At 39.5% G+C, this 13933-nt stretch overlaps 1 protein-coding gene across 4 annotated transcripts; it reads right to left on the reverse strand.

Annotated features, from left to right (window-relative positions):
* Window positions 1-731: 731 nt before the first annotated feature.
* On the reverse strand, window positions 732-7171 carry LOC129254430 (uncharacterized). Of its 4 annotated transcripts, none has more exons than XR_010296840.1 (3): window positions 6142-6931; window positions 2726-4088; window positions 732-1116 (listed from the first exon to the last, which is right to left on the reverse strand). XR_010296840.1 is itself a non-coding variant. In XM_064115203.1 (3 exons), the coding sequence occupies exon 3, from the start codon at window positions 3979-3981 to the stop codon at window positions 2896-2898; it is 1086 nt and encodes a 361-aa protein (XP_063971273.1). In that variant the 5' UTR covers window positions 3982-4088; window positions 6142-6387; window positions 7156-7171; the 3' UTR covers window positions 732-2895. The 4 variants fall into 4 exon arrangements, 3 of the variants coding, with proteins under 3 accessions (XP_063971273.1, XP_054748870.2, XP_063971268.1); XM_064115203.1 differs by adding an exon at window positions 7156-7171 and having other exon boundaries at window positions 732-4088; window positions 6142-6387; XM_054892895.2 differs by adding an exon at window positions 6946-7037 and having other exon boundaries at window positions 732-4088; window positions 6142-6387.
* Window positions 7172-13933: the final 6762 nt, after the last annotated feature.

Here is a 13933-nt window from a genome sequence, read left to right on the forward strand (position 1 = left end):
ACGACTGGTCCACGATCCGCTTTTGGAACAAATCGCATTTTGCTCATTTTCTGAACATGTTAATGATAAGTATCTTTTTATCTAGGTTTAAATCAACTGAAAGAATAATTCTTTATTTTGGAGTAAAGTCCAAATTAGTTTCAAATCGTTGCCGATCATACGATTGGTATGACGCCATTACGACTAGATATTAAATTCGCTATTATCTCAGAATGATAGCAAGGTCACAGATTGAACAAGTTATTCGCACGATGATTTATAACATTACACTGTAAGATATTCCATGTCTCGATATTCGCATCAAATTCTACAACGTTTTATTCCAAAATCGGGTTGCATACCAATCGTTACGTGTGCGTTGGCCTTGACATCATCATCATACCACCACCACCACCACCACCATCGTCATCACCATCATTTACTAAAGAAACATCACCATGGTCACTGTCATCAGCACGACCATATAGCAACAGTATCATCGTTTATCAAATGGCAATGGGAAATGTCCAAAAAAATATCGAAGGATGGATAATTTTTCATTTCTATTTCTTTTTAATCGAAAGTTAGATTGTATATTAACAACACTTCATAAGAAACAAACAAAAAACGAAAACGTCGAATGTAAGACTGAAAACATCCGTGTTTAACATGCATTCATTAAACTACTTTTGATAAGTCACTAAAGTTCCTTTCTATCATACCAATAAAATTATGTTACGAGGATCTTTCCAATTCAATATTTTTCAGATTTTGTACTTCGTATGCTCATTAATTATACTATTGGATTTAGATATATTGTAATCGATGAGGCAACGGATGTGGCCTGACATAATTCAGCATAAGCTAGGATTACATCAACATTATCATTTTATATGGGTTACAGATACCATATATAGTCTGCATTCCCTAGGAATGGGGGCACGTCCCTCGAATTTAGTTTCCTGGGGTATCGCCCTTTAATTTCAAGGTTTTGTTCTAAAATTTGAATGACCAAATGAAACCAACATATGCAAATAATTATATACATATAAAGCAAGAGCGTGTTTCGATAGCAAAATGGAACTTTTTTAAACCCCCGCAATTTTTGTAATTACTCGTCTTTGGCCTTTGGAAGCACTTTAAGGCCATCGCACACATTACGATCGACTGGTCCACGATCCGATTTTTGGAACAAATCGCATTTTGCTTATTTTTCTGAAAATGTGAATGAAAAGTATCATCTTATTTGAGGTTAGATTAACTAAAAGAATACAAATACAAAAATTTGGGATGATTGCAAGCCATCATTTTGGAGTAAAGAGCAAATTAGTTTCAAATCGTAGCCAATCGTACGATTGCTATGACGTCAAAACGACTTGATATAAAATTCGCTTTTTTTATAATCAGAATGATAGAAAAGTCACAGATTTGAACTTAGGTATTCGTACGATGATTTAAAACATTATTAAAGCCCCTTTCACAATTGACGTACGACCTGTTTACGACCGCCTGCAACAGTTTTTTCTTGTTGTTGCACGATCGATCTCTTGGTGTCTTGCGAGCACTCGCAGTGGTTGTAGACGAACGCACGAATTTGAGGTGGTCGGAGGTGGTCGTGACTGGTCGCATCTGAATCTGAACATGTTCAAAATCCAAACGCGATCAAATACGATTGATTTACTCGCATCAGGTCGTACCATCGGTCGGGCGATCATCGTGTGAGTGTTGTTCAACGTTGTACGACTTGGTGCGAGAGGTGACACAACTACGTATAGTCGCATTTAGTCGACTGGAGGTCGTACAACACTTGCACATGCGCTAGATACCTACAGAGACCAGTCTTGCGACTGGTTGCGATAATATAAGACTGTTGCAAGACCGATCGAAATTACGGCTTACAACATTCCACTACCGTTGCATTCGCATGTATGCGACCGTACAGCCCCTTTCACAATTGACATCCGACCAGTTTACGACCGCCTGCAACAGTTTTTTTCTGCTGTTGCACGATCGATCTCTTGGTGACTTGCGAGCACTCGCAGTCGTTGTAGACGGTCGCACGAACTCGAGGTGGTCGTGACTGGTCACATCTGAACTTTGAACATGTTCAAAATCCGAACGCGATCAAATACGACCGATTCACTCGCATCAGCTCGTATCCGGGGTCGTACCATCGGTCGGGCGATCATCGTGGGAGTGTTGTTCAACGTTGCACGACTTGGTGCGAGAGGTGGCACAACTAAGTAGTCGCATTTACTCGACTGGAGGTCGTACAACACTTGCACATGTGCTAGCGACCTACATGTACAGAGACCTGTCTTGCGACTGGGTGCGATAATACGATGTGCCATAAGACTGTTGCAAGACCGATCGCAACGGCTTACAACATTGCACTACCGTTGTGTGCGACCGTTCCCCTCGCAATCCCTCGTGCAACACTCGCATGTGATCGCACGAGCACAATAGGATCATAAGCGACTTACTCGTGCAACGGGTTTTACTGGTTGTTTTTGTTGTACGACAGCTGTTGCAACTGTGAAAGCCTCTGTGCGATATTATGAGATGACTGGCGATTGATGCCTGTTGCAGCCTGTCGCACGACCAAAAGGTCGCAAGTGGTCGTACGTCAATTGTGAAAGGGGCTTTACACAGTAAGATATTCCATGGCTCAATGATAGCGTCAAATTCTAAGATGTTTTATTCCACCAAAGTCGGGTCGCAGACCAATCGTAAGATGTGCGATGGCCTTTAGGGGCTGTACTAGTGCCCCAACACTCCCCATTCATAACATAAAATCACAGCCCCGGGTATATGCTTCATGATACCAAGCACCTACAGAAGCTACACTGTATCGTCCAAGAAAAGTTTGGCGAATAACAATATTCCATTTCGTCATCGCTGAATCTTATTTGGTCATCAACAATCAATCGCCCTGTTATCCAATCCATTTGCAACGGATGTTCTAAAATTTGTGTCTCTGTTAAGATTATTCTTGTTTTGTTGATGATTGTGTGATGAATTTAACATGGCTATTGCTATAAGAACACACAAAACAATCTCGAGTATCCTCTGACCTGTTTGAAATAAAATCCATTGAAATGTGTTTGCTTCAAAATCCAAGAAGCTTCTATACAATGTACCGATGAGTAGTCCAACGTGGGACAGTGTTAAAATAAGACAAATCACAGCACTGGTGATGAGAATAGTGACGAGACATGTAAGTCGACGAGCTTCGTTTTTAGCGACGGCGACCAATGAACCATTGAGTGATGATCGACGTCGTTCACGGGTGTTCCTCGGACACGACGCCGAGAGGTTCTTCCGTATTTTCCACCAGACGTAGACAAACCCGATGGTGAGGACAAAACCCCAGACAATGAAAATGATCTCGCAGACGATAAAGGCGACGCTGGAGCTCGGTATAAAAGAGACAAGGAGATCCGCAAACAGAACGTACCCGATGCTGACAGTGATGATGACGAGGAGAACTAAGAATCGTTGAAATCGTCGCGATGCTGGCGCCAAATTCGTCGTTTCAAGCGCAACGAGGAAAAAGATGCTGTACGAAGACACGACTCCCGGCCAACCCAACGACCAGATGATGACGTTCAAAGGACACGGTATGACCCCTCGTAAGCTATACGGGTCAATCAACAGCGAACACGATCTCGTTAATGATGTCATTGCAATCATAGCATGCAATGCTACCGAGAGACGCTTGCGAGTACGATGTTGCCTGAAGACTTGAATGATGGCGTAAATTGCATAGACAATTATGATCACGTTGCTTGATGCGAACATGTAGACATGGGCGTCGAACCAGAGACTGAGTGTTTCTTCTACCCGGGTTCTGTTTGGTCCATTTTCCGCCCAGGAACAACTGAGAACTACGCCATGATCTGCAGGATTGGGAACAACCGTCGCTGTCGTCGTTGCAAGTGTCTCATTCTCCGCTAGATTTGACGTCGACATCATGTTCGTAGTTGTCGAAATACGAAGCATCGGATCTGTAGTTTAAAGTTCACGAAGTGAGGTTATTCAAGAACGCTATGAGTAAAACCACTCCTCTCTCGCGAGTTCTTCATACTGTAGATCATCTGAATATTGACCTGTTAAAACAATAACAGGAATAAGAAATTAAATATCAAACACAATTTAAAGAATATTCGATGTCAACGGCTTACACATTCTGAAACATGTTATATATTGTTTAAAGATGACGTTAACATGCAGCTCTATTTAATAATTAAAAAAAAATCAAATACTGGGTACGAAATTTAAGGCAATCATTTTTTATGTAAAAAAGAGGGCTTTATAATCATACATACCTTTACCTTACATGCTACCCCCAAAACATGGACATTATTTTATCGAATACTGGACGATTTTTACCAAACTTTTGTTTTCTTTTAGGAAAGAGAACAGCATAGGTGTATGTGAGAAGACACTTTTCCGATTGAAGAGGTATATAGTCAATTATTCTTCGCCCAGCAATGAAATTCATACTATCCACTGATTTCGAAATCGCAAATAATTATTCGGAAATGAAGCTTGCATCCCACTAGTTTGTGTGCCAGAATAGTGACGTATGAAAATAGCACATTTTGTAGTACCCCCTCTGAATTATACTTAGAAATGTGCACAATGGAGAAAAACTTTTATGATTGTATTTCGATATCTTTTAACAGTTGTGGAGGTCTCCCGCGATGCCAAGGTTTTCATTTTCAATAGGGACATGCAATATTTTCCACTCCGCTGACGTCATTATCAAAAGCCTCCGTATATGAAATTATTCTCGATGTTATTTTTAAGGTTTTACTTCCTCTTTCGAATGTGGACAACGCTTCAATTATAATGGCGACCATAGCATGATGATTTTTTTTAACTAGGCCTACATTACTTGTTACAGTATTTTTATAGGGGAAGTTCTTGACCAACAACAGCATCTATTAATAATTTCAAGAGAATAGGATAAGCAGCGTTGTCAAAGTCTGGTTAAAAGCTTGAACTGAATAACATCGCACCAAAGTGCTGATGAGGAAGTTATCAAGCGGTGAACCATCATGGCGCTTCGTTTAATTTTAATGGATTGGCAATTAATTATTGTAAAAATTTGCCCGGCCCTTCATGACATAAGATATGATCCAAAACAATTGTATCTTTTTTTTTCCAGAAACATTCCTGTCTCTTTTCCTTTCTCTTTAATCCCCTGTCTCCTTTACCACATCATAGAGTGACATACAATTTATCATTTAAGTTAACCAGGTAGAGTGAAATTAACCATATTTTCACATAACAAGAAAGGTAAGACCGCTCCTTCCTCAGTTGATCACGTGACGGTATCACTGAATTCAGAAAAAAAATCAGTTGAAAACAGAAATTTATATATTCAAAATTAAGTAAATGAAAATGAATATGAAAATTCCCGCAAAAGTCCTCGTCGATTTATTCAATATTCCTTAATTTGTTTCTTTTCTCTCCCCCTCTCTCTTTTTTTTTGGGGGGGGGGGGTGGGCTAGTGCATTTTATGACATTAACAGTGAATAATGACCACTGATGCACGTTTAAGATCACTTAAGAATATTACTCAGCAATCCAACTTGAATGTTATATTCCATTATTGTTCGGTATATCCCTTATCAAATACGACGGGTATTACTCTATACAATATTATATGTACCAGGAAAATAAATCCATTCATTTCAGGTGGGTGTTTCATAAAGCTGTTCTTGAAGTTATACTTCACGCACGACTGGAACATGTTCTTAGGTCATAAATCAATTGCATAGGGATATCACATAGCACAAGAAAGGATCACCAGTCGTGCGAAAGTCATTCGTAACTTACGAACCGCTTTATGAAACACCCACCAGATATGAAACATATCGAGCAAAGATATTAGTATGACGAATTTGAGAGCAATGAATTGAAAAGGGGAAAGCCGGAAAGGCACATGGAGTCGAAAGAGAGAAAGAGAGAGAGAAAAAAAAATCATTTAGAAAATGGAAAAAGTTAAAACAGAAAAACATTAGTACAATTCAAAATAGAAAAAATAACAATCTATGACAGAATTATATCTAGGGCTGTAATCGGTTTACCAACAAGTAATAATTATCACGACCATCCATAATATTGTCTGATTATAATGGTAAATGTTCTTACCCGTGACTTAATACATTTCGATATCCGGTTTCCTCGGCGACTGCTTCATTTCTTCTAAGCTATCTGAATTTTCTTTAAAGCTGGTTCATAGAGAGTTCTTATTTCTCAGCCACTTCATTTCGGGATATATAACTTCAATAACAACGGTCTATAGGTGTATTTGCCTGTATATCACAATGAAGAATAAGACGGGTAAATGTCGACAACGTACATCATGCAGTCCACGTCATGCGCATTCAGAAGTTTCTGTGGAGCGAATAGAGGAGACGATTAAACTCAGTCATTTTATAATAAAATTCTGTAAATTGCAGCAATAATCCTTGCACGGTTGATATCCACAACATATCAATTTACGTATTTCAGCATTGACTAAATGACTTCTGATGACGTCATAGATGATCCCCAACGATCGGACACCACCCTGTGTCATATACTTAGCTTCATCAGTTTAGTAAATGCATCGAGATCGATAACTCACTCACGGAGAAATGGGCTGGAGGAAATCCTTTTCATTAATTCCCAATTATATATGAATACCGTTCATTCGCTCCCCAGTCCAGTCGCAATTATCTTTCGCCCCAGCGTTTGGCCAAGCATTATCGCCAATCCATGGACTCGTTTTTATTTCCTTGTATCGTACAGCGTTATCCGCCGTCTCTGGTTCTATTTATCAGTACATTTGCAGTGAAACCTGAGCAAATTAAGCGACCTCTCCAAAACAAAAACAACAACAAGCAGATTACAAGTAATCAATTTCACGACTATACATATCATTGTCCGAATAAAAGTGGTAAATGTTCTTACCCGTGATTTCTGGGCGACTGCTTTATTATTTTCTTCTACAGCTATCTGAATCTTCTTTAAGCAATTATTCACTGCTGAATGATACGCGCCGTAAAAAGTCAAAACAACAATAACAATAACAACAACAACAACAACAACAATGGTTGTCTAATACGGCATTACTGTTGGAATTAGTAAGGGCTTACTTCACGGAAAACTCGATACATTTACCTTTGTTTCTCGATAATCCCGTGCGGATATTGGCCCGAGCATCAATACTTTGGCGAGGGTGGGGTTGTTCCTCATCCTCAATCAAATACACGGTTGGATAGTCAAGTCCACTCTCCACAATAGCCAAAGTCAATAGATAATTCTCGAACAGTATAGGTCAAGAAATTCATCTAATTATAAAGCTTACGTCATTTTCTGTCCTTTTTATTTCCATGATAATTCTAGTTGTGGTTTTCGGGTAATTATTCTCATATTTATCAGGAACTTACAAAATCAGAAGTAAAATCAAACTTGAAAAGACTGATAACAATTTCCTTGAACACCCATAGGCATAGATAACTTTGCACGTTGGGGGATGTTGTGTATAATCATATCCCCAGGTTTCAAGGGGGGGGGGGATTTGACTGAAATTCTTTATATGATGTAAACTAGTTATCATAATTACATGTATCATTATTGTCATTATCGTTGTCATAATAAATATCTTTATAGTTTACACACCGGCGTATAGATAGAGGACTTGGAGGTCACTTCCACCCTCGGCAAACAATATATGTGTATACAAATATTTTTTAAAATATAAAAACAAAACAAATAGATAAGGAAAGCAAGCATTAATACAAATTTGTTATTCATACATGTATCTTGTCAGTAATGCTGTTTGTTTGGCATTTTGCCATGTTTGTAAAATACAAATGAAACCTGACGCTTCGTCTGCTTGTTATATAGGAGTACATATTCCAGGAATCGGACCAGTCTTGTGATTTCCCAAAGTCTGATAAGCCCATGCGAATGTAGACCTATCGATTCTTGAATACCCACAAAGTTAGCAAAAATTAGTTATGTCCGTCGATAGCAAGCATTTTTTTAAAGCAAATATCTTGTTGGACGTTTAACATTGGGAGTTCAGCAGGGAACTATCCACGGAGGATTAGTCTATTGTTACTGGGGGTGCTGAGCATTGTCACAGCACCCCCAGTAACAATAGATAATCCTGCGTGGCCAGGTCCATGGGGTTCAGTGTCCCCAAGCCAGGGGGCGGCTGAGCGAAGTTGAAAGTGGGGGGGGGGGGGCACAGGGAAAAAAGGCACATTTTCTTTCGAAAAGGGCACTATCTTAAGCATGGCCGTTTGGGGACATTTTTCGCTGGGGGGGGGGAGGGCGGCAAGCGTAAACTTTTTGGGAAAAAAAATCGAAAAACGAGGGAGCGAAGCGACCGAGCTTGTCATTGAGGCGCTTTTGCATTTTTTAAAGTGATATTGTTGGATTTTGTGCATATTTTTGGTGAATTTTGTGAAAATCTGCAGTAAGAAAATGCGAGTTTTTAAAATGCCCCCCCTCCGAAGCGTACGGCTATGATCTTAAAACAAAGAAAAAAAAAGACTTCTCTACCCCACTCACTTAAGGCACGTAGGATTATTTTAAATTTTCATTGTCATTATGCACTTGCAGAAGGAAGAAGAACGGCGCTAAATATAGAAGTCGGGCGCTCATCGGGCACGAAAATAGTGTTTTTTCATGACAACTTAATTTATATGAAGAAAATGCCCCTACGACAAGGCAAAGGGGCACTCGTTAACACATAAAAAAGGTCATTCTCAGGTGAAAGGGGCACAGAACACGTTCGCGGGGGCACTTTTCTTAGGTTAAAAGGGTTACTGATACGAGAAAGGGCACCTATAAGAAGGCAAAGGGGCACTTGCTAATGGCATAAAACGGATCCTTTTCAGGTGAAAGGGGCACAGGACATGTTCGTGAGGAGCACTTTTCTTGGGTAAAAAGGGACACGGATACGAGAAAGGGACACGGATACGAGAAAGGGCACCTATAAGATGGCAAAAGGGCACTTGCTCAGACATAAAACTGGTCCTTCTCAGGTGAAAGGGGCACAGAACACGGCCGCGAGGGGAATTTTTTGGTAAAATTTGGCACTGATACGAGATATGGCATATGCTAACACATACAACGGGTCCTTCTCAGTTAAAAAGGGCACAGAACACGTCCATGAGGGGTTATTTTTTGGGGGAAATGGCACTTAAACGAGAAAGGGCACTTGAAAACATCTAAAACGGGTCCTCTTCCGATGTACACGTTCGTGAGGGGGCATTTTTCTTGCGTAAAAAGGGCACTTTTCAGTACTTCAAAAAGTGGGGGGGGGGGGGCACTGTGCCCCCGCCCCCCGATCGCCGCCCCTGCCCCAAGCCCCCATTTACGCCAGTCCCGCGATGTTCTGCATACCAATGTTTTGTGAAAATATATCACTATTTTTTCCCCCAAAGCATTGAGGCCAAAGCGCTCACAATGAATTAAACTGTGTGCAATTATTAAGTAGTCTTAAAGTTAATGATAATAAATAACATAATTATAGCATTTATGAGGCGCCGATTGTCTAGTTGCCTAATAATGGAGCACTATATCAACCCAGCATTAGCTCCAGCTGTTAAAGGTGCTTGGTGGAAGGAATTAATCCTGCCAGGTACCCATTTACCTCACTTGGGTTGAGTGCAGGTCATTGTGGGTGAATTTCTTGCTGAAGAAAAACACGCCATGGCTTGGATTCGAACCCACGATCCTCTGATTGAAAGACGAGGGTCGTAACAAGCTACGCCCCCACAAAGTTATACAAACAGTTAAAAAATATTGATTGCCTTTCTAAAGAGGCCTATAGTAAGTGATAATTGAAAATGTCATAACTTTAATACCAGGTTTTAATGAAATGTTCACTGTTATGCTTGCTTGAATTTTCTTGTTTATTTAACTCACGGGGTACACTTGACTTGTTAAGCCTTGCATCGAAAAAACGAAATTCTTCAAACTCAGTAGTTTTTTTTGCTCGTCATCACTTATTTATATAAGTAAGAACAGGGGCATCGTCAGGATATTTTGATGGGGGCATAACGACCTCAATGTTAATTAATTCTTCCCAATTAAATAATTGGGAGATTAAACAAAATACAACCAGACCGCTCTGTTTTATACTCTTCTGTCGTTTTTATTCATGCACTTTCGCCCCCTTTTCTCCTCTTCCACACTTCATTACTCACTAAAAAAGTATACGGCAAAATAGTTCAAAATTAGTTAAATTGAATTCCATCATCATCATCATCATCATCATCACAATTAACATCATCATCATCATAATCATCATCAGTATTCGGATGATGTTTGAATTTGCCAGGTGGTATGGATAATCATAGGCGGATCCAGTGGGACCGAAGGGGCCGCGGCCCCCACTATTGGCGGCGCAAAAAAATAATTTCATACTGGTCATTACAAAAGGTGACTAGAATGTCCTGTTGGGGGTCTAAATCGCAAAAATTTCAGCTCTCGCTTCGCACTCGCATCATTTATGTGGGATATACTCATTATTTTTATAATTAAGAAAAGTGTAAAGAATGTCCCGTTTTTGGTCTAGGTCCCAAATAAAATTCAGCCCGCGTTTTGTGCTCTTAATAATTGCTTATTGAAAAACATATCTTGATCTAAATACGAGCTTAAACTGTTTTCAGGTCAGAATATAAAATAATTTCAGCTCGCGCTTCGCGCTGGCATCGATTGTTTTACATCCTATTTAAGATAATAAAATGTGCTTACAATGTCCCGTTTTAGGTCTAAATCGCCAGAAAACAATTCAGCTTGCGCTTTGCGCTCTTTTACTCATTTTTTTATTTAACATAGTGCTGTAAATTTTAGTTTCCGGAATATCAAAAAATTTCAGCCCGCACTTCGGGCTCACATTAATAATATTGTTTAGTTACATACCCGTCCTGTTCATGGATACAAAAGGTACGTAGAACTTAAAGTCGGAATGTCTAAAATTTTCAGATCGCGATTCGCGCGCATATTATTCGACTGGTGAGATATGTATCCTCTTCATGAGTCACTGCAAACAATCATAAACAGATCCCTTTCTAGGTCAATATATAAAAACTTTCAGCTTGCGCTTCGCGCTCACATTGATCGTTAAGTTATATTCGCATATTGATTATGACTATAAATTTTCGTGGAACGATCAATTTTCAGGTTTGAATCCATGAAATATTCCTAAAATTTGAGCTTGCACTTCACGCTCGCTTCACAGGCTTTATCTTGTTTTAAGAATAAAGTTAAGATGTACTTAAAACTTCAGTCTTTTGTTATTTCTTTTCATTTCATTTATTTAAGCACGATGCCTACCTCAGCCAGCAAACTGTTCTTCCGCAGGGCCGTGCAGATAAAAAATATACAATTCAAGATAACATATAACAAAACATAAAACAACATTCATCATGTTATGTTATGACTATTCCCTTAAAAAAGAAGAAACGTAAAAAATTTGCCTTTAGCGGCCGATCAGAGAGAATGTGGGTGAAACTATTTTTTTTCCGCCCCCCATTGGCGAAAGCTGCATGGATCCCCTCGGATAATCGTGGGAGAGGTTTACGGCGCACCATTTGGTGAGTCCTGGAAGGACTAAGAATAGCGGATAGAGGTGGACGTGAAATGGAGAGCCGAAGAAGTGGAAGGTTGTTAGTCTTCCCTCCTGATGAGGGACAGTCAACCTGTCGAAACGTCAAGTCTTCTTTCTTGTCTGCTATGACTATTCCCTTGAAAAAAAGAAGAAACGTCAAAAATTAGCCTTTAGCGGCCGATCAGAGGGAATGTGGGTGAAACTATTTTTTCCGCCCCCCCCCCCCCATTGGCGAAAGCTGCATGGACCCCCTGGATATATCGTGGGAGAGGTTTACGGTGCACCATATGGTGAGTCCTAGAAGGACTAAGAAAAGTGGATAGAGGTAGAAGTGAAATGGAGAGCCGAAGAAGTGGAAGGTTGTTAGTCTTCCCCCTTAATGAGGGACAGTCAACCTGTCGAAACAAAGTCTTCTGTCCTGTCTACTATGACTATTCCCTTGAAAAAGAAGAAACGACAAAAATTAGCCTTTAGCGGCCGATCGGAGAGAATGTGGGTGAAACTATTTTTTCCGCCCCCATTGGCGAAAGCTGCATGGATCCCCCCGGATAATCGTGGGAGAGGTTTACGGCGCACCATTTGGTGAGTCCTGGAAGGACTAAGAATAGCGGATAGAGGTAGAAGTGAAATGGAGAGCCGAAGAAGTGGAAGGTTGTCAGTCTTCCCTCCTAATGAGGGACAGTCAACCTGTCGAAATGTCAAGTCTTCTCTCATGTCTACAACTCCACTCGCCTACTCAAGCGAGCCTTCTTTCATCTCTCCAACTACTCTAGCCTCTCAACTTTTCGACACTCAGAAATGAATGCTCCACTTTTCAACTTTCTAATTTCCTATCTATTTCACTTCTACCTCTATCCACTTTTTTGAATGATCATCAGTATCATAATTGTCTTCATCTTCATGGAATCATCAAAATTTCACAATTTTTATTGCAATAACAACAAAACAAGAGGAAAAAAAAAATCGGTTGCCACTATCGTCAGTAGCGGCAGCTTTTTCCTACCATCATGATTGTCTTCATCGTCATCATCTCTGTAAATCATCACCACCACCACCACCATCAACATCATCATCATTATCATCATCATCGTCGTCGTCATCGTCGTCATCATCATAATCATCACCATATTCCTCATCATCATTTTCATCATAATAGTCGTCGTCGTCGTCGTCATCATCATCGTCGTCGTCATCATCATCATCATAATCATCATCATCATCATAATAATCATCATCATCATTATCATCATCATCGAAGTAACAGTTAACATACAGTAAACCTTTTATCATCATACCAATCTTTCGTCATCATGGTTATGATCATCATCGTAACCTGTATTTAATTATACAATCACCTTCAAATATCATTGCAATGAACATCATAAATATGCTGATATATACAGATAAAAAATGTCAGTTTGTGGTACAATGAACTAAATTCAAGAGATTCATTCATGACATACATTCATTAAAATGACTGCAGTACATTTGGCTATTCCCACTTTTAAACAGAATCAATGGAATTATGAATCAATCAAATATTCTGGGGGGGGGGGGGGGATGCTCACAATCACATGTGAATAAATAAAGTATTCGAGAGATATTGAAAGTGCCACCGATAACACTTTTCTGTCAAATGTCACTAGGAAACCCAGACGAAAAAGAAATGTGCTCGGGTAAATCATAATGATAAGACATGTTTAAATTTCGGGCTAAATATCCCAGCCTGTACTCCAAAATTGATGGTTGCATTTCCTTTTTCTACATTTCATACTGTGTACCGTATATACATACATGGATGACCGAATTCGAGCATATTAAACGTAATTAAACGTAATTATAATGGCTACCTGTCCTCTCGACCCCAACCATAATTTTTCCGAACTAAAATTTACTTGAAACTTTAAAACAAAGTTAATTTGGATAAAAAGAGAAAACTCAAGTAAGCATAATGCTGAAAATACAATAAAAATCCGACGTAAAGTAAGAAAGTTATGAAATTTAAGTTTCGCTTATTTTTTTCACAAAGCAGTAAACCAATATGCGCAGCACGTATAAGGAAGCCGGCAACATCACAGTTTCACACTCTTATGTATTTTACTATATGAAATCTGGAATATTTTCATTGTATCCATATCAGATTGTCGAACAAGGTTTGAATTCTCTCTCTCTCTCTTTCTGGACATATCGAGGGCGCAGGATGGCGTATGGGGCAAACTTTCTCAAAATTAGCGAGCGAGCGAAGCGAACGAGCATTTTGTTTATTTTTAAAATGAAAATATATGTTTGTGAGTCTGACGTAGTATATGACAAAAAAAAAATAATACG

Source organism: Lytechinus pictus, chromosome 2, assembly GCF_037042905.1.
Source record: "Lytechinus pictus isolate F3 Inbred chromosome 2, Lp3.0, whole genome shotgun sequence".
NCBI classification, from domain to species: domain Eukaryota; kingdom Metazoa; phylum Echinodermata; class Echinoidea; order Temnopleuroida; family Toxopneustidae; genus Lytechinus; species Lytechinus pictus.

Excerpts from the sequence above, each read along its gene's own strand:
- LOC129254430 (XM_064115203.1), bottom strand. The coding sequence starts at position 3,981 with ATGCTTCGTATTTCGACAACTACGAACATGATGTCGACGTCAAATCTA.